Source organism: Sardina pilchardus, chromosome 10 (assembly GCF_963854185.1).
Source record: "Sardina pilchardus chromosome 10, fSarPil1.1, whole genome shotgun sequence".
Lineage (NCBI taxonomy): Eukaryota > Metazoa > Chordata > Actinopteri > Clupeiformes > Clupeidae > Sardina > Sardina pilchardus.
In genome coordinates this window covers 451,940-476,108 of record NC_085003.1, presented here as the reverse complement: position 1 = coordinate 476,108, position 24,169 = coordinate 451,940, and the positions used below count along the sequence as shown (strand labels likewise).

Sequence of the window (24,169 nt, the reverse complement as noted above, 5' to 3'; positions counted from 1 at the left end):
TTTGGTCTAATCTCAGGATATAAAACAAACTTGAATAAATCAGCAATATTACCTTTAAACACAGCTATGACTGACATTAACTATCAATCGGAAATACCATTAGTATCCACTTTTAAGTATCTAGGGCTTGATATATATTCCTCCTTGAATGATATTGTTAAAAAAAATTATAAGAAGCTGCTTAAGATGATAAAGGAAGATATAAGTAGGTGGAACAACTTAATGCTATCTATGGCTAGCCGCATTTCTATAGTTAAGATGAACATACTCCCGAAAGTTAATTTTTACGCTAGTATGCTTCATCTACCTCCACAATCAAATGTTTGGGATACGATTCAAAACAAAGTATCACATTTTATTTGGAATGGGCAAAAGCCCAGATTAAAAAATAAAATACTTCAACAGGACAAACATTTAGGAGGATTAGGAGTTCCAAATTTTGAACTATATTATTTATCATTTATGATACGTGCCATAACAAGGTGGTTTGAACCGGACTCAGGTATTCCCTGGGTTGAGCTGGAAAAACAGATTATACAACCATACACCTTTAAAGATATAATTTTTTCTGGTCTATCTAATACATTTTGTTGTAAGCATTTTGGACCTTTGGTTTCTCATTCTGTATATACGTGGCATCAGGTTGTACAAATGGGCCAATGGGACACCAAGTGGCACCTTGAAACACCAATATTTAGGAACAATGCATTATTAATTGGAGGCAAGCCTATTATATTTCCACAATGGCAGAACCGAAGAGTCCATAGTTTAAAAGACATTATGAGTGAGACTGGTTTGATGTCATTTGATGAACTAAAAAGTTGTTTTAAGTTACCTGCAACATCCTTTTATTTTTATTTACAATTAAGAGCATCAATATATACATCTGGGGTTCCAGGCGGACAAATTCCCCAAACCCATTTTCTTAGTAAGTTCATGCAATTGCCGCGAAAGGATGGTCTTGTCTCTTGTTTGTATAAGAAACTTCAACAAGCTCAGAATGTGCCAATGGGTATAGTTACAGTATGGAACATTGACTTAAAACACATTGTGCAGGGTATTAATTGGGAAAGAGTCTGGAATAACATCCCTCTCACTTCTAGTAATTATAATAACCAACTAATTAATTATAAACTCATACATAGATATTATTTATCACCACGTAAATGTTGTCAACTTAGAATAATTACAACCCCAATTTGTGCCTTGTGTAATGCTAATGTAGTTGGTACCTATATTCACATGATATGGGAGTGCCCAGCTGTTGAAATTTTTTGGAAGGAAGTTATTTCAATAATTTCTAATATAGTGAAAGTTCATATACCATTTCTTCCACATATAGTACTGTTAAATGATGATTGTGCTCTAAAATTAACCAGGTATCAAAAAGTATTATTGTTTAATGGATTAACTGTTGCAAAGAAGATGTTGGTTATCAGGTGGAAACCTCCACATACTTTGAATATTCAAAAGTGGTATTGTTTATTTTTGGATGTACTTTCACTTGAATTATCAATTGCTCGAGCACGCAATATGTCAAGTGAACTGATTAATCCACTGTCTGAAGCGATTGTGCAAATACGCAATTCAATTTAAGTTAATCATCTGCTGTCTATTTTTATTTTTTAGTTATTTATTCTATTTTCTATTTTTGTTATTCTAATTCATTTATTTAGGTTTGTACCTTTTTGTTTCAAATTCTAGAGTCAAGTGTCTAGCATAACTTGATACTCATATTACACTTATTGTTGTATTTTCCTACATGTGCATCAATGAGGGAGAGGGAGAGGGTGAGGGGAGGAAAAACCAGTCGCAAACAGGGAGGTTATAGGGTGGGAGGTGTGTGTGTGTGTGTGTGTGTGTGTGTGTGTGCGTGTGTGTGCGTGTGTGTGCGTGTGTGTGCGCGTGTGTGCGTGTGTGTGCGTGCGTGTGCATGCGCGTGTGTGTGTGTGTGTGTATATACCCATGTATGAATTATTATGTTTGACATATTGTCTTGCTATCTGTCTGTATTGGGATGTATGCTTTTTTCTTTTAAAAAAAGACAGAAAAACCCAATAAACATTTGGTCACAAAAAAAATAATTGTGGCACACATGATTTGATGTAAAATAATTATTTCTTAAAGGGCCACTTCACCGATTAGCATTAAGCTTTGTATCTTTAGAAAACCAGTCATGTTTTTGAATGGTCATGCATCATTCCCTCAGTTTGCCTTGAGATGGGAGAAATACGGATTTCAATAAAACCCATGAATAGGACTTCCTGCTTTCAATGATGTAAAATTATGATTTTTACATCATTGACAGCAGGAAGTCCAACATTGAAATTTGTATTTCTCCCATCTCAAGGCAAACTGAGGGAATGATGCATGACCATTCAAAAACATGACTGGTTTTCTAAAGATACAAAGCTTAATGCTAATCGGTGAAGTGGCCCTTTAATGTGGGATTTTTTTTTCCTTCTGAATAAATGCATTTGAATTAAAGGTTGGATTTTAAGTTTGTTTTCAGTTGTGGTCCTATATTATTTTGAAAAAAAAAAAAAAAAATATTAGAAGCTAAAGAACACATCTTAACCAGGGGTGCCAATAATTATGGAGGGCGCTGTATTTGTTGATGGGCTTCAATTTTAAGGTTTTAGCCTACATGCAGAATTACAGTGCTTTAATACTCAGAGGTCCGGGGGCCTTTCAGACACTAGGAAGCAGTCTGCTACACCTTGACATTTTAAAGTTTTCATCTAACTAAAAACGTCTATGCAAAATTGGCAATGGGTATATTCTAGAAGACCTTAACTTATCTTATAGTGATATGAGAGTAAAGTGGATGTAATGAAATTAGTTTTTATTGCAATTCAGTGTAAAGGCAACTATATGAAAAACATTTTTCAAAGGTCTTCAAGCCTTGTAAAAAAAACAGTGTAAAAGTACCACAAAAGTCTTATTTTATTACACATATAATAACAATAAAGCAATAACGTTTTTATATGTTTGTTTGGTTTTCGACAGGCTCCAGTCTGACCAAGGAAATGGAGAGACTTGAAGAAATTAAGAAAAGTATGTAATTCTACAATACCTGCTTTTGTATGTTTTTGTTTCACATTGATTATCCACTCATTGAAGCTTTAAACACATGATGAAAGTATAACAGTTAATAGACTGAAATGTTAGTGTCTCATGAGAGAACATGTAGGGACATCACCATTGTGCCATTTTGCTAAGTGTTTAGTTTGACTCCTTCATTACCTGATCTAGGCCTTATCCCTAAAAGGAAAAAAGATGTTGCAATAACCAATATTTATTGCTTAATTGTAACAAACAGATTACAGATATAGAAAGGATGAACTTTTCAAGAGGCTCAAAGTGACGACTTTTGCTCAGCTGGTAAGTGAAATGTATGCATGCATAAAGATATATGATGGTTGCTGTGCCACATCTTGTCTGCGCCAGCTTTTTACCATTTCTTGTGTAAAATAAGTAAACAGAGTTCACTTTAAAAAGTTTACTAAGTTGTATGAATCAAGTTGTATGAAATGAGGCAAATGTCATTTGTCAGGTTCTTCAAGTTGCTTCAGTCACAGATCTGAGTGAGACTTCCAATGGAAAAGAAAAACAAGGTATTGTGTTCATAAATGCAGTAAGAGAAAGTCACCGTGTATTTCAAATTAGGATAGTGAGTAAGCATAACGGCATAACATTTGTTTAGCCATGCTTAAACATATTTTTGTCATGCTATAGTCAGGTATTATAACTGGCTATTTGTGGTCTGGGAAATGTAGACAAAAAATAGATTTGAGCTTGTTTTCCATTTCTGTCCCAAGTTGTCAGTGAGAGAGTGCAGCAGCAGCACCAGCAGGTATCATGTTTAAGCAGCACATTACCAAGCACCTCATTCAGAGAGAAAATAAACTATGTCAACGAGACCTTTTTTAATTACCAATATATTGTTTTTTTCACTAGAGGAAATCTTTTAAGTGGTTGTGAAAGTGAAAGGAAAAAAACCTCTGGGGGAGTTTGCCCCCCGGACACCCTACTAGCATTGAATGCTACCACCAACAGTATAAAATTCAGATCTATGGGAAACACTGGACCAGCTTATCAAATAATCAAACAAGGATTTTTATGTGAACAGTACTCTGCTGGGCTACCTGAGTTTGATGTTGATACAAAGGAAAATTAAATTGAATTGTTACATTAAGCATTTTAGGAAAATCTCTATTTTCTATTCACTATACACCATGGGGGGAATTCTCCCATGCACGTACAGATGGTACGGGTTAAGAATGCTCCTTTCTTTGCCGCACATCGGGAATCCCGAAGGGTGCAGCATTTGTAATTAAAACTGCAACCGCAAGGGGGCAACATAAGACCGCCCTAATAACATACAGGTTCGGCTCATGCCGGAAAAACACAATAAAACCCGAAGACACCGCACTGGTGACAAGCGGAGAAAGGGAGACATGACGCTCAGCATCTCAGATCGCAGTTGCAGTTGAGTTTTCAAATGTTTTACAACCCAGCTGGTATCCGCCGTTCATTCCGGCATAGACGTCCAATTGTCGTAGTGGAGGCATGTCTCTTTATGGAAAAGGTCCCACCTCTCTGCCATTTTCTGTTTTCATGGTCACAGTGGCGGTATTTAACTTTTTTTTCAAACAACGTGCCATTCCGACATGAGGTCATTAATAGGCTATTAATGTAATAACTATTAGGCTATCATTAGGCTTACTAGGCATGACTGTAGGCAGCTATGAGGCCACTGAGATCTGGACCTCATCAGTTTTGAGAGCTGGAAATACATGTGTTTGCTAAATATCGGTATATTGTTGTGCATGTTGCGTGCGCGACTCGGGGAAGTGAAAGCAGTTCTGTATAGACATTGCAAGTTTTCATGGTGATCATCGGCGCAGCTACAGCTGATTGTGAAAGCCGATTGTTTAGAGCGAACGTTTCAACTATGTTTGCCATGGTGGACAAAAGAACACTAAAATAAAACAATAGCCTAAATAACTGTAGTGCCTAATGGACACGGCTCTATCCTAAATAATTTTCGAGGTTCGCCATTTGGTAATATGACCTATCCTTACTGACAATAATTTAGATTGAGCACAACTAAAGTTGCACGAAGGCAAAATACAGTCCTAAGCCTATTATATATAGCCCGGCCAGTTAATAGCCTATTGTAGATGTGCAAAACCACCATTTGTGTGCGTGCTTGCTGGTGAGGTGTAGCCTATAAAAATGAGCAGAACATCTGATTATTAAAGTATGGCTATAGGCTATAGGCTACTGGTAAGAGAAGAGCTGGAAGTGCGCTATTTAACCCCTCGAGACCGACTGTATTGCAGTCTGCCGACACAGCCAGGCGACGCTCCCAACCCATTCATTCGTTTTGGGCACGAATGAATGGGTTTGCCCTTAGTTATGGAGGCGCGGGGAGAGCGTGCGGCAGCTATTGTTATGTATGGAGCCGGCTTAACAAAGTTTTGTGCGTTAGAGATTCCTGCATGCTGCATTACCGTGACCCTTACCTTGTGGATGATTTTTTCTCATTGGAATACAGCAGGACAGGATGCCTTTTATCTAAATGCGAAAGCTGAGACACAAACTTGTTTTTCGTTTCTGGGAGATCTCGTTATCGTTTTGGACTGTCAGATTCTTATGCTTATTGTTTGGACTTATGGACAATGAACTTTGGGGGGTGGTTGTTAGTGCTTTACAAAGCTTTGTGTTAATAAAGTGTCGGTCCTTCAGCTCACTGCGTGATGCAGTTGCGCGATAGGTGGCCAAGAACTCATTAACTGTTTACGACACAATACAATGTGATATTTGTGTTTTTCGTTTCTTAGATTTAATGCATGTTTGACATGTAAACAGGCCTTCTGCCCGTTAACTTAAGGCCTTCTTTTGCATGGGGTTGCTCGCATCCACCCGTAACCTTATATTATGTGCGTAGTGGCAGTATACTCTTGATTATAATAAGAGGCAAAGTGTTACAGGACAACCTAAACTGACTTCCCCAATGCTTCCCCGCAGCACATTTCATTTTAAAAGCATACAGTGCCCTCCATAATTATTGGCACCCCTGGTTAAGATGTGTTCTTTAGCTTCTGATAAATTCATTTTTTTTCCAAATAATATAGGACCACAATTAAAAAAAGCGTAAAATCCAACCTTTAATACAAGTGCATTTATTTAGAAGGAAAAAAATCCCACATTAAGAAATAATTATTTTACATCAAATCATGTGTGCCACAATTATTGGCACCCCTGATGTTAATGCTTCGTACAACCCCCTTTTGCTAATAAAACAGCACCTTATCTTGTTTTATAATGTTTCACAAGATTAGAGAAAACAGAAAGAGAGATCTTCGACCATTCCTCTTTGCACAAAATCTCCAAATCATCCAACGACCTGGGTTCTCTCCTCTGCACTCTCCTCTTCAACTCACCCCACAGGTTTTCAATGGGGTTGAGGTCTGGGAACTGAAATGGCCATGGTAGGAGCTTGATACGGTGTCTGGTGAACAAGTCTACACAGAAATGGGTCATATGTTTAGGGTCATTATCTTGGTTTATTATACGGCTCTTCACAATGCAAGTAGAACGCCCCATTGACTTGAATGGGATTTCCCAACGTTCTACCGGTCATTATTTCTTGATAGAGGACCTCTGAAAAAAATAATGACCGCTGTCAATGGCAACAGTCACGTTCTATCTGTGTGGCGAACTATTTATTTTGTTAGCGGAAGCCACGAAACGGTAGCTAAGTCATTGCTAAAGACACATTATGGTACGTTTCTTCTCGTTTTGGCAAGTAGCCATATAATAAGCGGGATAATGTATAGAACGCCGGTCATTATTGGAAAATAATTCCCTTCAGGACGAAGCAAAACCCCTCCGCTGCGCGTCGGGGTTCAGTTCATCCTGTCGGGAATTATTTTCCGATAATGACCGGCGTTCTATACATTATCCCTTACGAAAGACCCAGTGACGACCCATCTTCAGCTTTCGGGCAGAGGCCACCAGATTTTGATTTAAAATGTCCTGGTATTTCAAAGCATTCATGATGCCATGCACCCTAACAAGGTTCCCAGGCCCTTTGGAAGAGAAACAGGCCCACAGCATCACCGATCCTCCCCCATACTTCACAGTGGGCATGAGGTGCTGTTCTGCATACTCATCTTTTTGTTACGCCAGACCCACTTAGAGTGTTTGTTGCCAAAAACCTCTAACTTTGTCTCATCTGACCAAAGCACACGGTCCCAGTTGAAGGCCCAGTACCGCTCCAGACGTTTGTGCTTATGATTTTGAGTGAGAAAGGTTTTTTTCCGTGCATGCCTCCCAAACAACTTGTTGGCATGTAGATAGCGCCTGATGGTTGTTTTGGAGACTTTGTGACCCCAAGATGCAACCATTTGATGCAATTCTGTAACAGTGAGTTTTGGAGATTTTTAAATTTCTCTTACCATCCTCCTCACTATGCGTGGTGGCAAAATAAACTTGTGTCCTCTTCCAGGCCTATTTACCACTGCTCGAGTTGTTTTTTTTTTTTTTTTTTTTTTAAGATTATTTTTTGGGCTTTTTTTTTTTATGCCTTTAATGGACAGGACAGTAGAGAGAATGACAGGAAGCGAGTGGGAGAGAGAGTCGGGGCGGGATCCGGAAAGGACCACGGGGCGGGAATCGAACCCGGGTCGCCGGCGCACGGTGCAGGTGCCCCAGCCAGTTGCGCCACTGCCGGGGCCTGCTCGAGTTGTTTTAAACTTTGTAACGATTCCTCTGACCATAGATATGGGCACGTGTATGAGTGGCTATTTTCTTGTAGCCATTGCCTTACTTGTGAAGGTCGACACACATCTGCCTTACTTGAACAGTGTGTTCCTTTGTCTTTCCCATGTTGAAGAGAAATGGCCTCTGTGTCACGTCATATTTATAGACCAGGGAAACAGGATGTTAAGAATGACTAAATAAATGTTCCTACATACTCTGATTGACTTTGTAAACTACTGTAGAAATGACAGAAATTACAGAAATACTTTAATTACATTTATTTACTAGGAATTGTTAGGGGTGCCAATAATTGTGGAATAGGTGATTTTATGAAGAATAATTATTTCTCAGTCAGTTTCCCACCTTAAAATTCACTTAGAGTTGAAGGTTGCATTTTTCTACAGTTTTCTTATTAGCCTGTTTGATGCTCATTGAACTCAATGCAAATCAAACAAGCTAATAGACTAACTGAACAAAACACCATGCCTATCTCTAGGTATGGTGAAGGGTGTGTGATGATGTGGGTCAATTTTAGTTCTAAAGACCAAGGGAACTTTATCAGGATGTATCCTGGATCCATGAAATAAGTGGCCTTTAAAAATAAAAAACTGCCTAACCCTATATGTTAAATTCCCATAGGGTTACATAGGGGTGCCAATATTTTTGACCCCAGTATTTTGGGAAGAACATTTACATTTATTTATTTATGATACATTATTCATTCACAAAGAAAATTGGTGTGTCCTTAAAGGTTGGATTTTTCCTCATTTTATTACTTAAGCCATTAAAATCAATTTCCAAAAGATGATTTTATATTCCTCTTTTTAGTCAACTTTAGCATGGGGTGCCAACAATTTCAACCATGACTGTAGGATGAACAAAGTCTATGGACTTGCTATATTAAATCCAGTAGCCTAATAACTAGGCTATGTGCCACTTCTGATTTCGCAAGTGATGTAGGCTACATTTAAAAATCGACAGCCGTCTGTAGGACTATCCATTGTAACAGCATCATGAAGAGCAATTGTCTTGTGTGAGCATTCCCCCTCCCCCACACTTGTCTAACCAGTTCACTTAGACATTACCTCAGGGTCCCCGCGGGTCCTTAAAAAGTCTTAAAAAGTCTTATTTATTTTTTGGGATTTTCAAGGTCTTGAAATGTCTTGAATTCTAGAATTTCCGATGAGGAGGTCTTAAATTTCATGTCGTGCCGAGTCCGTTTCGTCAGCTTTGCAAATGTAGACACACTCAAATATTGTGGGTGTTACAATATAACAACACAGTAAAAAGTAGCGTGTGCGTTCCTACAGACGGAGATAGTGTTTCAGAGTGGCAGACGCGAGCCAAGATTTTTAAGAATGCGACTGAAAAATATTCGAGGTTGCAATGGTGCACCTGACGCTTTTCGGGTGAGAGCATACATTTCTTTCGCCTGTTTTCATTGTAGACTATGCGTGCAACTTTACCAAACAATATAGAATTAAACCTCCTCGGCTTGGCCCTCTCTCTTTCTCTCTCTCTCTCTCTCGTGCGCGCTCAATGGACACCCACCCCTCGACATGCACATTTAATCCAAATAAAACATTCACAATCGTGAAAAAAGCAATGACGACTAGCTAAATTATCATGAAATCCGGTTAGCATCATAGCATGCTGCACATTTTATTAAAACTCTTGCATTCAAGTTGAGTGATCATCTCATCACCAATGTTTTCTAACTCCAAGATTAAAAGGACCTGTCCCAAGGAGAAAAAGTATCAGCCTACCTTGAAACTTAAACACATGTGGGGGAAACCGAACAGTCCAACCAGTAGACTATGATAAGCTAGCCAACTATGCTACTTTGTTTACAATATTTTGAGGCATCAATCAGACAGCTGAATTAAAGAGGTAGGCCTAGAGTTGTAATACAAATAGTAGGCTATATAATCTGCATAAAATATCAGAAATGTCAGTATATAGAAAGTAAAGGGGAAAAAATGGGGGAGGGGGGTTATTTAGTTTGAATGATTATATATATAATGTGAATGATTTTTTATCAAATATATTTATAAAAAATCATTCACATTATATGAAAGGAGTGCGATAGAAATGTGACCTTTTGCTGTTAGAAAGCTATGCAATGAAAAATGTGGGTGCATCTAAATTTTGTGCTGGTGCACCTGAAAAAAAAGTTAGGTGCACCAGTGCAACCAACGCAAAAAGTTAGTCGGGAGCCCTGTCCATTTTTTTTAACTGTGTTTAACTTGTAATTTGCAACTTGATTTGTTTACACACTGTTTGTACGTTATTTACAGCAGTATTGTTGTAGTATTGAGAAGGCAGTTGCCTGACGTGCACTATTTGCGCTGTCACTCAAATACAAATGTGCTTTGGTAAACTGAACAGCCTAGAGTGTACTTTATATTTATATATTTTTGCCGTGGTAATGGTCTTAATTTTTATTCTTAGAGGTCTTAAAAAGGTCTTAAAAGTCATTAAATTTGTTGATAAAAAATGTGCAGATACCCTGTACCTATATGCGGCATTGAGGACGACTGCCTCCCTCCCCCCTCTCTCTCGACAGACACTTGAGCCTGACACTAATTATGTAAATGTGAAAATGTGTGTGTGAATGCTGAACCAGGAATTCACATAGTTAACTTAAAATTTAGAAAAAAATGTAGCTCTTTTCAGCAGACATCGTAAACATAAAAAAAATCGCAAAACTGAGAGCATCTTTCATTTTTTTTTATATATATATGTTTTTTTGGAGTGATTTATGCCTTTTCTTCATGGGATCTGGAGAGGATCACGGAGTGGGAGATGAACCCGGGTCCCCGGCGTGCGGCACAGGTGCCTCAACCAGTAGCGCCACAGCTACTTCCGCGGGGGGCAGAGACATTTTTCAAACTTAATTCCTACAAATGGGCCATGCCTTACCAGTGCATGGCTTTGAATATTTTAACAGTTGCCAACAAATATAAGGGATTCAGTCAGTCGAGTTTATTTGATATTCGCGGCATGCACTTGAAACGCCGATCAAAAGTTCTGACATGTTAAACTGACGTTAGTCATTAATTCACCACATGATAAAATGCTGTCGTATAGCTTGACGCACAGTAGCCTACGGTAGTCTATGCCTATCTCTGAATCAACATGAACATGCATACCTAGATCTATATAAGTTGCTAGAAATGTATTTTGCGGAGCTAGGCCTACTAGTCAATGGTTACAATGAATCACCCTCACTGCCCTATCGCATATCTGACCATCCATTGTTACAATTAGGGATGTAACGGTATGAAAATTTAACCCCACGGTTATAGTGACCAAAATTATCACGGTTTTCGGTATTATCACGGTATTTAAAAAAAAAAGTGTGACAGTGTTTATTACATTAAAAATATAGGCAAACCCTTATTGCCTTCAGCAGGATACCGATCATTCACAGCAATGGCAATCCTTGTCTCTGCTCAACCCTCCACACACACAGAAAATGGCTTGTCTTGTTTTTATTGCATATTTTGAATTCATAAACTTTATATATTTTGCTAATAGTTTATAATATGTTAGGATCTGCATAATTACTTATAGCTAAAAAAAAATCAGTAATTTGAATACTTCATATTGATTTTTAAACTATTACACTTGTCTTTAATGACATTACAGGGGTGTTGTGTAGTCTAATTGAGTGCCTGTCACTTTAAGAGATACGTGAAGTAATTATATTAACCTTCATTCGGTTTTAGGATAGTAGTCACACATAGTTCAAGGATATCCGTTTTCATTGAATAAAATGAATGTTCAAAAAATTAACAACTGAAAGAAAATATTGCTGGGATCATAGAAAAGATAAGTGTCTTGCAATGTTAACTTCTATGATTTGGTGAGCACTAGGCTACTGTAGGCCTATTAATGATAGCGTGAGCTAACGGGATAGTTACCTAGATGGAACTCTCTCAACGTGTAAAAATTTTCCCAATAGGCTGTGTAGCTTTTTTCGGAAATTGAATTAAACACTAGGCCTAAATGAACTAAATTCCATAGCCTACTGTAGGTAGGTTACCGTGGCATTGTGCTCACTTTTTCCTCGGTTGGAAATGTTAAATTGGCTGCTTATACTGTAGCTATGATTTGGAGTTTGGTATATCTGTTATATCCAATGAGTGACACCCAGCGCTCAACATAACACTTCACGGCATTCTCCTGATAACGTTAGTGGAATAGCCTAGATTTAATGTGAACGTGTAGGCGTATAAAAAGACGCAGAGTGGCTACATGATACAGCGCACGTTTTGGGGTGAAAATGTTGCGCCCTTTAAAAGCAGGTGTAGCCTTATCCAAGTCATGGTTAAATCCATCAATTAGACAACAGAATTAGTAAGGTACAGTTTTGTTTCATAGTAGCCTACCAGCTTGTACCAAAAGCGTGCTCGGATGAAGCTGGGAAGAATTAAACACGCGGTTACCACACCGTAGTGTCAACCGTGATAATAATGATATTAGATATGAACACGGTAATTGTTATCGTCAACATTTTTATCATGGTTTACCGTCACACCGGTAATCGTTACATCCCTAGTTACAATGGTACAAAATGCTAGATCTTCTCCGTGCATGTGTGGCAAGTGGGACATAACTAAGTAGCAGACTACGCCACGATGGGACTTGCACCCAAAGAATTAGTTCTCTCTATAACAAAAGGCACTCAGGTTCGTGATGGATTTAGCCAGAGACAGTGGTCCAGTACAAAAGTATAGCTTTTTATTTATAAAAGCCACAGAGCACACACACACACACTGTAATACTTCACACAACAGGTTTTTGGACTTCACAGCAAACGTATTCACAGCAATCACAATGCACTGCACACCAAATCAAACAAGGCCTACACACACTTACACTATTCACAAAGCACACGCACACACACACGCGCACGCACACACACACACACACACAGGAGGGAGAGGGAGAATAGGGCTGAAGCCTACCAGTGGGAGGCAGTGGCTCGAGCAATGAGCGTCCATGAAAAGCACCCCACTCACACGTGCTGGGTTCACACACACTCAAACCACAAGGAAGAAGTCACACTTGGTGAACACACTGCCACTGCACACCAAAGAGGAACCACCACCGTCAGAACACTGCTCCCACTGCTCCCCAATTCTCAGCACCTACACAGACAGGGAACAGGTGTAAGGGACACAAATTGAGAACATGTAAACAACCTCCAGAGAGGGTTTAAAATAAACAACCACAGATAAAGGAACATGTAGACTACGTATAACGAGACAGACAGAAACAAAACGACAAAGTAATGACAATCAAACACACTATGAACACACGTTCACAATAAAGACAGGTGCCGTGCGAAATCCACAGAGTTGGACGAACAGCAACAAGCTAGCCACCGGCTAACAATTACAAGTCGGAATGGGCAGTCGGGCGGTCACAATTGCAACCCGTACACAAAATACATATCCGCAAAGCAGCAGCTGTTCAGCGCCGATGTAGCCAACCAGCAGTCACAGCCCGGCTAAATAGCACTCCCTGAAATACATAAAATACCCATTAAAACATATGTTAGTAATACCAATCAGCTGATTCTCGCGGTGGCAACATACCTCCGATTAACCACACTGCGTCTCAGGCCCCAAGCTCTGATGGCCAATTGCAGGGCACACTTCATGGAAGGGCTACTGCAGCACAGGGGACTCTACGGGAGGAAATATTACCTATAAGCCCTTGTTGGAAACCCAAAAAGATGTGAAAGTGACTGGACCCAGTCATTCCTTACCTGCAGCGCTAAGATGGACAGACAACCAGGTAAACAGGACAAGCATCGGGTGCCGATGACGTCACTCGTCAAAAGAAAAGTCCCCGTTTATAAAGGGGCTTCGTCACCCCAATTGGCTCTGCCGTTAACTACGGGCCACTCAAAGCAGACTGCTGTATCCTGCCAGGTACAGCCTGCTACACATATACCCTACGGTTATAAGTAAAGTGACAAGCGTAGGCATGTGTTAAAGGTATACTATGCAGGATTGGCGATTTCATTGCCGGTTTCGCTTTCACTTTTCGTTTTCGCTCGTTTTATGCTTGTATATTTCTCTGCAGAGCTTCCCCTACAGCAGGCCTATTCAACTAGCGGCCCGCGGGCCAGATGTGGCCCGCTTCAAATTTCCTGTGGCCCGCGTGTCTCGTCATGAGAATGAACTTGCTTTGACGGGTGTGCATACAGTAGATCTTCATATGATTGGCGAGTAGCGCACTGTCGGCCCGCCCCTATTGGCCAGACTAATTCTTCCAGTTATCTTCACTCAGAGAACACAGCACATCACTACACAAACTGACATTTCCAAATGTGTAACTAGTTTTAAATGTTATCATTAAATGTTGATTAAATTACGATTTCTTACCGCCAAAGATTCTAAACCTCGAGCGTGCGCAAATCAAAAATGTTACAATCATACCCGGTGTCCGTTCCTCCGAGCCCTCAAGAAAGTTAGTAAAGGAGCTGTGGTTTGTAGAGAATTGCCTCTTGACTTTATATTCCTTCTTTACAGCGATGCATTCATTGCACAATAAACATGAAAGTCTCGTACTTGTTGCAGAGGGTAAAATGAACGATTCTCGTTGTCAATTAGACGTTTCTTTAGACAGAGCCATCTTCACTCCACTCGTGGGAATGTTATTGTTTGTGATTTGCGCAGGCTCGAAGTTTAGAATCTTTGGCGGTAAGAAATCGTGAAATAGATAAACAGAGGCAGAGCTGGCATTCCTTTTTCTTTAAATTCAATGCTAAGTATATTTGAGAGATTGGCGCTGTAGGCTACTGTGTGTGTTTGAAACACTTATGAGCCTAAATATCTTGAAGTAGGCTAGTTAAATCAACGCTGCAATTTTTCCCACTGATGCATGATATGGCAGCTATCAGACATCAGGTATGAAATAGGTTAGCCTGGGTGTTTTCAAATACTTGTATAGTTTGTGTGGCAGCCTATCACCTGTCTGAGAAGATTTTTTTTATGGATATGGATAATAGGCTATGTTCTTAGTTTCTATGCCAGTGTATACAATTCAATTGAATTGAACTGAATTTTACTCTGATTTTATCAAATATTGTTGGATACAATTATTTTGCGGCGTCTTATTTTATGTGGCCCCTGAAAACCCAGTGATTTTTCCATTCGGCCCTCTTGGTACTGAAGTTGAATAGCCCTGCCCTACAGCTTTAGCGTGTATATTTTACAAAACTCCTCAATCGGTCAGTCTGCCGTGCCTTTTCATGAGACTTTACACGACACTTCCTGGAGTAGAGCATGGGTGCGTGCCCGAGCCCTGAAGTTGCAAGTGTGGTTCTACCGCTACAGACCACTAGGGCGGCCGAAAAAAACACCGTTCGACCGGTAATGACTCATTTAATCATATATAACAGTATGGAACGAATTGATTAACTGAAAAACGTTGCATAGTTTACCTTTAAAGAGATTTATGTTAAATACATTTTATTTTCAATTGTCAAAGTGGTGGGGACAAAATCTGTGATAACGAAAAGGGCTGAGTAGGGTCACATCCAGCGTCCCCGGTTAAAATGAACGCATGCCTCCGTTTTAAAATAGCCTATAAACATTTCTAAGTATTCCTAGCATATAAATGTAGCCTAATGTCCATCTTGTCCATCTCTTTCGTCTTCGCCTTGACAACTATAGCCTATTCACGGAAATGCGGTCTTGTAACCATAATGAATTAATCTAAGGTTGCCTATCGAGTCGGAAAGGCTGTTTCCTGATAGGCCTATAGGCGACTTTCTAAAACCATTTTCATTCATTTCAACAATGGTTTATTGAAACGTCGTTTGATTAATTTCGCCAGTCATCACCTTCATTTTAATGATTAAATCATTAAATGCAGTTGAAATGCGGGTTGAAACTTTCTGCCACTTGGTGGTTGTTTGTGTACCTTGCCTTAGCCTTGAAAAAAATCGGCTTGACAGCCTACGGGATCTCTTCGGGAGTCCCGCGGCAAAAGGTGCATTATCAACCCTCAACACTGTAAGAGTGCGTAAGTCCAAAAAAAGTTGCAACTATGCGCATTTCACTTTGAGTGAATTCTTCCCTTCACTTAAAAATCGGTAATTTATGCATGATAGGAGTTAGAGTTGAATTATGAATCTACACACCTCAAGCAAGTTTTGACTCTTTATAAACAAACTTCATTGCAAAGGTCATTTCTTTGTTAGGCTATGTGATGACACACCATTTTACTGTAGGCTGTTCTTTATTCACCTTGGTTACATTTTCAAAATCAAAGACTGGTTGGTGTTCTTTCTGGATTTAAATGGCATTCAGGTCATTCCATGTTTTCACATCAACCTAAGTTAAGGAGGTGGTGGATCAGTCTGGTTCTTTTGAAAATAAATCACGCCTCTTTCATAAGGCCGCCTTAATTTTGAACTTGCGCGATCAGGGTGTGTCAGAAGCTGGAACGGCAGAATACCCTTCACAGATGTTCACAACTGAAACGCAGAAGAAGAAGAAGAAGAAGAAGAAGCAAAAAAACAAAGGGGAGAATCCCCCCCTCACCCCAATCTCACTAAAACTGTGTATCACAGGATGCGAGTGAATAGGCTTCAGTTATTGCCAGGTCCAATGTGCAGTAAATAAACCAGCAGTAACCTTTTTGTACTTTCCAATTCAGTTTTCAGTGGTAGGGGTAAATGTGAGAAATAGGATTGGGCCTTAGGGTGCATTGTCTCTTGTCCATCAGTAACATGTTTTAACCATGTCAATGTTTAGGAATTATGAGACTGTCAGGAAAGAAATGTTGATTTTTTTTTTTTTTTGATGAACAGATGATTCCTGTGGACAACCAGAAACAGATGTAATCCATTTTACAAAGACATCAAGTAGGATACAGCAGCCCTCACCAGAGCAGTTCAGTAATGATGACTGTGGAGATTCTGTTTCTCCTAGATCCACGCTTCAGAGGTAAAGCAAGGCTTTTTTTTCATGAGGCTACTCTTTTGAATATATTTGAATATACTTTTTATGATCTCAATTAGGTAATTAAGGTGGATTACTTTGTTTGCTGAATGAGCACTCCTTCTTGGGTGAAGAAATGTATGTGCTGTGGCGAGTGAGACAGTACTCGTGTTGCGGGATATCTCTGCACCCAAGTAGCAGTGCTTTGCCCCAATACGCAGTTAGTATCTGGCTAGGAAATGTAATCTGCGTGGCTATTTGTACTCTATGCTAGCCATGCTAACTAGTTAACTTGCTAGTGAGGACTTTTATTTTGAAACATTTGTTGCTAGGGTATCCATGGTGGCCACTATCAGGAAACAAGAAGTTACTGCAATATAATCATGTTGGTTGCTATGGAAACGGTCATAAACGCTTAATTTTAATGGTTGCTATGTTGGTTGCTAGGTACATGGAGGTCTCATGTAGTTGACTGGAGGCATAGTTGATAACTGACCGTTGGAATGGTTGAACAGTTAAATAGTTGAGTAGTTTCAATGGTTAAATGATTTAATAGTGTATTATTGCAGTGAGGACTTTTATTTTGAAACAGTTGTGGAAAGAGGAAACAGTTTAACATGATATGTGACCATTCAAAGCGAAATCAGTCGTTTTGCACACAACGTTACTTTGAGAAAATCAACAATAACAAACTTCCGGGTTAAAATGTTGAATTTCACGTTTTCGCATAATTCATATCGTGAACGCATTTCATGGAAAAACATACGTTTTGACTGTTAAACCCGGCGAAGATTCAACACATTTGCTGTCATTCCCGTTGTGCACGCGCCGCTTAAAAAGGTGATTTCTCCTCTTCTGGCATATCGTGACAGGAGAACCATGTCAACTTTGGATGCGGTTATCTTAGCGATAGTTTGTGTAATACCCTCAATATACATATCGTTGGAAAGCTTAGTTTATGGTCGTTCACGTGAGCACAATAACTTAATTTAGTAAATGTTACCGAAACGACTGGTTCCGCTTTACAGGGTCACATATGTAGTCTTCACAGAGAGATTGTATGCTTAAAGCCTGAGAGACAGAGAGCTGCTGCAGGTGGGGCTGGCCACCTGGCATAAGATTCTAATTGCTTAACGACCCGATTGTGATGTCATAGAGGCCAATGTTAAGTCTATGGGGAAATTTTTAATAGTTTTTAATTTATAGTTTCAAAAGTGTAAAAGTTATAAAGTTGAAAAATACATAGCAGCATGCCCCTATTGAAGACCCACGTTACAACGTTATAATGAAGTTTCTAGGTTAAACGGTTCAAGCTGAATAGAAAAAATGAATTTGGTAAGCGGAATAATAACTAGAAATGCAATTCCAAGGAATTACCATTGCATGAAAATGTAAAAATATATAGATAGATAATGTAGATATGGTTACTAAGGTGTAGCTAGGGTAAACATGGTGGTTGCATAGTTTAAAGTAGATTATGTGAAAAATCGTTACGCGGCGGATAGAAGCATGACATTTGGTAGATATGTTCCTTGGGTGATCCTAAGACATCCCAGAAGGGGTGGCCAAAAATATCTCAAATAGGAAGTGAGATTTTGGATAAATTAAAAATGGCCGCCAATACAAAATAGCTGATTCAAAAACTACCTATACAACCTCCTAAAAGCTTGAAAGTTGGTGTATATGTTCATTGGGTGATCCTAAGTCATCCTGGAAGATTACACCAAAATTCTCAAACAGGAAGTGAGGTTTTTGAAAAAAACTAAAAAATACTGCGCTTCCTGCCACAAAATTGGCAACTACTTCAAAGACTGCCTAAACAACCTCTAAAAAGCTTGAAATTTGGTATACATGTTCAGAAGGGGTGCCCAAAAATATCTCAAACAGGAAGTGAGATTTTGGAGAAATTCAAAATGGCCGCCAATACAATTGATAGCTGATTCAAAAACTACCTATACAACCTCCTAAAAGCTTGACATTTTGTGTATGTGACCTTCCACGGCGAAATCAGTCACAATGTCCAAATTTTCAAAATCAAAGTTATTACGTTTTCAGGAAGGGGCATAATCAACATTCAAAACGATACCTATATCTAATGAATTGAACGTCATATTACTGAAATATAAACATTCAAAGGAGTTCAGTTCATCCTGTCATGCCAATAGAAAAATGGAGAAATCTGCCTCTGAAGTTAACCGTCGGCTCAACACTCACGAACGCTTTGTAAGGTCGCCGCTATTACAAGATTTACGGTACTTGTATCAACGACACAGCACGCGGATGGCTTGGTGGTTGTCAATGAGTGCATTTACCGTAAAAATTGGAATAGAGCGGCAAAAACGAGACGCCTCTAACTTCCTGCTTCCTCTAACCTTCTCACCTCAACAAACTCACGTTTTTAGACTACAAAAGCTCAGTTTTTCGGCGAAATGTATTCACGGCCGTACAGTGTAGACCTCCCACTGTTTCAAAACACTTACAAAAAAAATCCACGATTTTAGCACAAGTGACATAAATGGCCATTTTTCTCAGAAACGCCTGTTGCGACAAGCGACTAGTTTTGCCGTGGAACGTCACATATGTTCATTGGGTGATCCTACGTCATCCTGGAAGATTACACCAAAATTCTCAAACAGGAAGTGAGGTTTTTGAAAAAAACAAAAAAATACTGCGCTTCCTGCCACAAAATTGGCAACAACTTCAAAGACTGCCTAAACAACCTCTAAAAAGCTTGACATTTGGTATACATTTTCCTTGGGTGATCCTAAGACATCCCAGAAGGGGTGCCCAAAAATATCTCAAACAGGAAGTGAGATTTTGAAGAAATTCAAAATGGCCGCCAATACAATTGATAGCTGATTCAAAAACTATTGGAAAAGGCTGTACTGCCCGCCACAAAATTGGCAGCTAGTTCAAAGACCATCTAAACAACCCCTAAAAAGCCTGAAAGTTGGTGTTCATTGGGTGATCCTAAGACATCCTAGAAGGAGTGTCCAATATGTCTCTAACAGGAAGTGAGTTTTTAAAGAAATTGAAAAAGGCAGTGCTGCTCGCCACAAAATTGTCAGCTATTTCAAATGCCACCTAAATAACCTCTAATAAACTTGAAATTTGGTGTTCCTTGGGTGATCCTTAAGGCTCTTCTCATTCATCTTTTCATATCCTCCCTTCCTTCCTTCCTAGATAAAGAATGATGGGGCAGCAACAATGGGATAGTATATCTAGTGTTCTTTATAGATCAGTGGGAACAAGCCGGAGAACCGAGGAAGGAAGGAAGGATAGATAAAAAGACGAATTAGCCCTAAGACATCCTAGAAGGGGTGCCCAAAACTATCTCTAACAGGTAGTGAGTTTTTAAAGAAATTGAAAAAGGTTGCGCTAAGGTCGTGCCCACCACATAATTGGCAGCTAATTCAAAGACCATCCAAACAACCTAAAATTGGGTATGTTCCTTGGGTGATCCTAAGACATCCTAGAAGGAATGCCCCAAATATCTGGGGTTATCTAGGGTAAGAAGAACTGTCTTAAAAGAAAAGAAATTATGAAAAGAAATACACTATGGCTACCTATATATCCACTAACTATCTCAAGGATACTGTAAACACAGAGAAGCACCTCAGGCAGATCTCATAAAATCATAAAATTATGCACACATGTCCCCTGTAGCTTTGTAAGACATAGTATGACACCACACTAGATTACAGTAGTACATTAGTCATAGCCTACATACTGCATATTTTAATCTATTCACATGCTCCAGCACATTGGCATAATGCTGTGCAAGGCAACCCAGCATCCTGGCATCGGCACTCGGCACTCGGCAGAGAGGCTCAGCTTTGCTGTCACATTAAGAAGTTCTTTACATACTTTCGCTGCCTCTGGTAAAAGTGTCCATAAAGGTGTCCAAGAATCATCTAATTTAGTCCATCCATATTTTTCAGGAGAAAGCACTGACTGGATAGCTTGCAGACCTTTGGACCAAATGCTAGCTTGGTACACTGCACTATTTGAATGCTGGATCAGTGCAGCCTGTGTGGTAGGGGTATTTTCCATTGAGAGACATTTTTGAGAAAACAAATCCTTCCTGAGATCATTGAATTTTTCAAGATTGATCGTAAAGAACAAAAGTGTACCTCCAGCAATGAAAATATGTTTGTTTCCTGGTTAAGTAATTGAAAAAGATTTAATGTCATAGCAGTGAAGGCACCTGTTACTTCTGGATTATTTCCATAGAGCCCATGCTGACTTTTTGCCCTAAAGGTTGTATCACAACCTGAAAAAGAGAGAAAACCTGGGAGAGCCGAACTTGCTCTTTTCCTCAAGGTTTTGAAAACACTATTGATGTGTATTTCCTGAAAGATTTGCCCTATACAAAAAGCAACCTAAGTACTGTACACTAATTGCCAAAAGTATTTGGTCACCTGCCTTGACTCACATATGAATTTCAGTCACATCCCATTCTTAATCCATAGGGTTTAATATGATGTCGGTCCACCCTTTGCAGCTTCAGGGAAGACTTTCCACAGTGTGTTTATGGGATTTTTTTTACCATTCTTTCAGAAGCACATTTGTGAGGTCACACACTGGACCCTGTGCAGGCCAGTCCAGTTCATCCACACCAATCTCTGTCATCAATGCATTTATGGACCTTGCTTTGTGCACTGGTGCACAGGGCTTGGTCCCTTAGTTCCAGTGAAAGGAACTTTGAATGCTTCAGCATTTAACCGAGAGATTTTAGAATGTTTCATGCTCCCACCTTTGTGGGAAGTTTGGGGAAGGCCCCTTTTGGGACAGTACTAACCATCAAAAGTGAGCACTACGGCAGTAAGTGGTCAGTGCACATTAGCAGTGTACTGACGGAAGTAAGTGTAATGAGACACAGCCTTACTCAATGTACATTTTACACACCTTAGTACTAGCTGGCTACCATTACTGTAGTACAAATCTAAATTTCATAGTTCCTATAACATTATTCCCGAAAGAATACGACAATACCCCCCAGGAAGATCCAAAGGGCACAAATACGCAACAAAAAGACCCCAAGTGATCACAGGGACACAATTAGCCAAGGAATACCTTTGTTTGCCCAGCTTTAACTCAACCCAGCTGGTGGGTCTACATTGGCTAATGCTAATGCTAACGCTAGCATAACATGAGTTGTGTTCCTATTTAGGGCTAGATCTCTGCTCATGTGGACAATTAAACAATGAGCTGTCTTTTGAAAATGATTAAGTGATTCTTCCAAAAGTTTTTAAGAATATTAATGTTATGCATAAATGAATAATTACCTACTCAGGTGGGGATTCACTGGGGGAGTCATGCCATTCTGACCATTTTAAGCCTGTTTTTCCACTTTAAAGTTGTATAATAGACATGTAAGATTGTTTACATGGGTTATCTTGCATAAATTATTTGCTAACCATCTCTATATATTAAATGTGAAATGATAAAGTAGCAGAATACATCAAGATGCCCAAACTATGCAATGTTTTATTATCCTAAGGCTGTTTCTGGCAGCCATCTTGGATTTTCCCTTTAAAAATGACCTAAATGAACCAGAAATTTGGGGCACCCCTTCTGATATGATGAGATACATCATAAAGAGTGTCTGTACCAATTTTGGTGCTTCTATCCGACGCGTAACGATTAGGCCCTTTTATACCCCCTACTATAAGGAATGTTTCAGATCTCTTAACCAACGTGTTGTCACACACACACACATTGCGAATAAGTTACAGGATTGTGGTGCCTTCTCTCATCCTCAAATTGGGTTATCACCTGTTTGCCTCCTTACTACCACTGCATAACATGCATACAATATATAACCCAAATTTAAATAAAATCATTATGAAAAAGATCTTTTCTTTACCTTTTACTTTGCATCACACTGTCTTTCTTGACTTGGCCATTTATTGTCTTGATTTTTACTCATATCAGGAAGGGAGAGAAAGGGGCTGGGACACAGAGACATGGGGGATGGGAAGGGAGTGAGAGAGTGTGTATGTGTGTGGGGGGGCATGCGAAAGAGGGGGGTCATGGGGCTAAGATAGGGAGACGGAGAGAGAGAGAGGGAGGGCAGAGGCAAACGGGGGAAGGGTGAGGATGTGTGTGTGCGTGTCTCTCTGGGAAGCTGGCGTGTGTAATGTTAGTGTGTTTGAATGCAGTTCTCTGTGAAGCTTGCGCGTGTGTAATGTGTGTGTGTTTGAAAGTAGTTCTGTGTGTAACACGCGCGGGCAGCAAGGAGTGGATAGGAGAGACCATAGTCATATGAAAACCTAAATAACTCACTTTCTGTTAATGTAGTTAACGTCAAAATTTCAGCATAGGTTCATACGAGTATTAATATTTGTAAACTCACTTCATAATATTTTAGGTAAAACTATGTGTCAACCACGATCATTAATGCGCTATTGAGTGACAGAATTAATGCCACATCAAAACTTGTATATGACTGTCACTACAAACACACTAACTAATACTCCATTTAATTTGATCCAAATCAGTCACTGTTTTCTGCCTATAACGCCAACATCCTGTTTCTTTTAATTCAGTGGCCGCACCTCGGTGCTCGGGCCCTAATAAATATAGCCGCAAGCTGCGATGGCGGGCCCGAGCACCTGCGGTGCGGAGACCTGTGACATTTCAGAATCTAACAAAGCAACATGTGCGTGTTGGTGGGCATATGCATGAGCAACACACATGCCCACCAAATTTGGTCAATTTTCCTGAATGTATGTGTCAACCACAACAAACAACACGCTAGGTGGTGCTGTAGAGTCCCTAAGCCACACCCTAGGCCAGAGCTCTATCTCTGACTATCGATAACAACAACGCACAAGCCCACCAAATGTGCTTCATTTTCGTGAATGTGTGTGTCAACCACAACAGACAATGCGCTAGGTGGCGCTATGCAGTTCCTAAGACACCCTTGGCCAGAGCGCTGTCTCTGAATAGTTATAGCAATAACACACATGCCCACCAAATTTGGTTCATTTTCGTGAATGTATGTGTCAACCACAACAGACAATGCACTAGGTGGCGCTATAGACTCCCTACACCACACCCTAGGCCAAAGCTCTGTCTCTGACTAGCCATAGCAATAACACACAAGTCCATCAAATTTGGTTCTTTTTCGTGAATGTTTGTGTCAACCACAACAGATAACGTGCTGCTAGGTGGCGCTATAGAGTCCCAAAGCCACACCTTAGGCCAGAGCTCTGTCTCTGACTAGCAGAAGCAATTCCACATGTAGCTGCCAAATTACATCCAATTCATAACCTTTTTTCTGCCTATAACACCAACTTCCTGTTTCTTAATAAAACGCCATAATTCAAACCTTCGCCATTTCAATATACTTCAAAAATTAAAAAATTTGGTCGCAATTCCTCTCGGGCAACCCCTCAAGATTATTTTAGCGCTCATATGACATG

The 24,169-nt window shown here is 39.7% G+C and overlaps 1 protein-coding gene across 2 annotated transcripts in view; it reads left to right on the top strand.

The window, feature by feature from the left end:
* Positions 1-24,169, top strand: part of cep41 (centrosomal protein 41) — an 88,991-nt gene that overhangs the window by 26,991 nt on the left and 37,831 nt on the right. For both annotated transcript variants that reach the window (XR_009940433.1, XM_062547675.1), the window contains exons 4-7: positions 3,010-3,057; positions 3,323-3,384; positions 3,557-3,617; positions 16,610-16,745. Coding sequence is in view for 1 of the 2 variants with exons in the window: in XM_062547675.1 (XP_062403659.1) it covers positions 3,010-3,057; positions 3,323-3,384; positions 3,557-3,617; positions 16,610-16,745 (307 nt within the window). In the remaining variant the exon portion in view is untranslated. The remainder of the gene's footprint in view (positions 1-3,009; positions 3,058-3,322; positions 3,385-3,556; positions 3,618-16,609; positions 16,746-24,169) is intronic.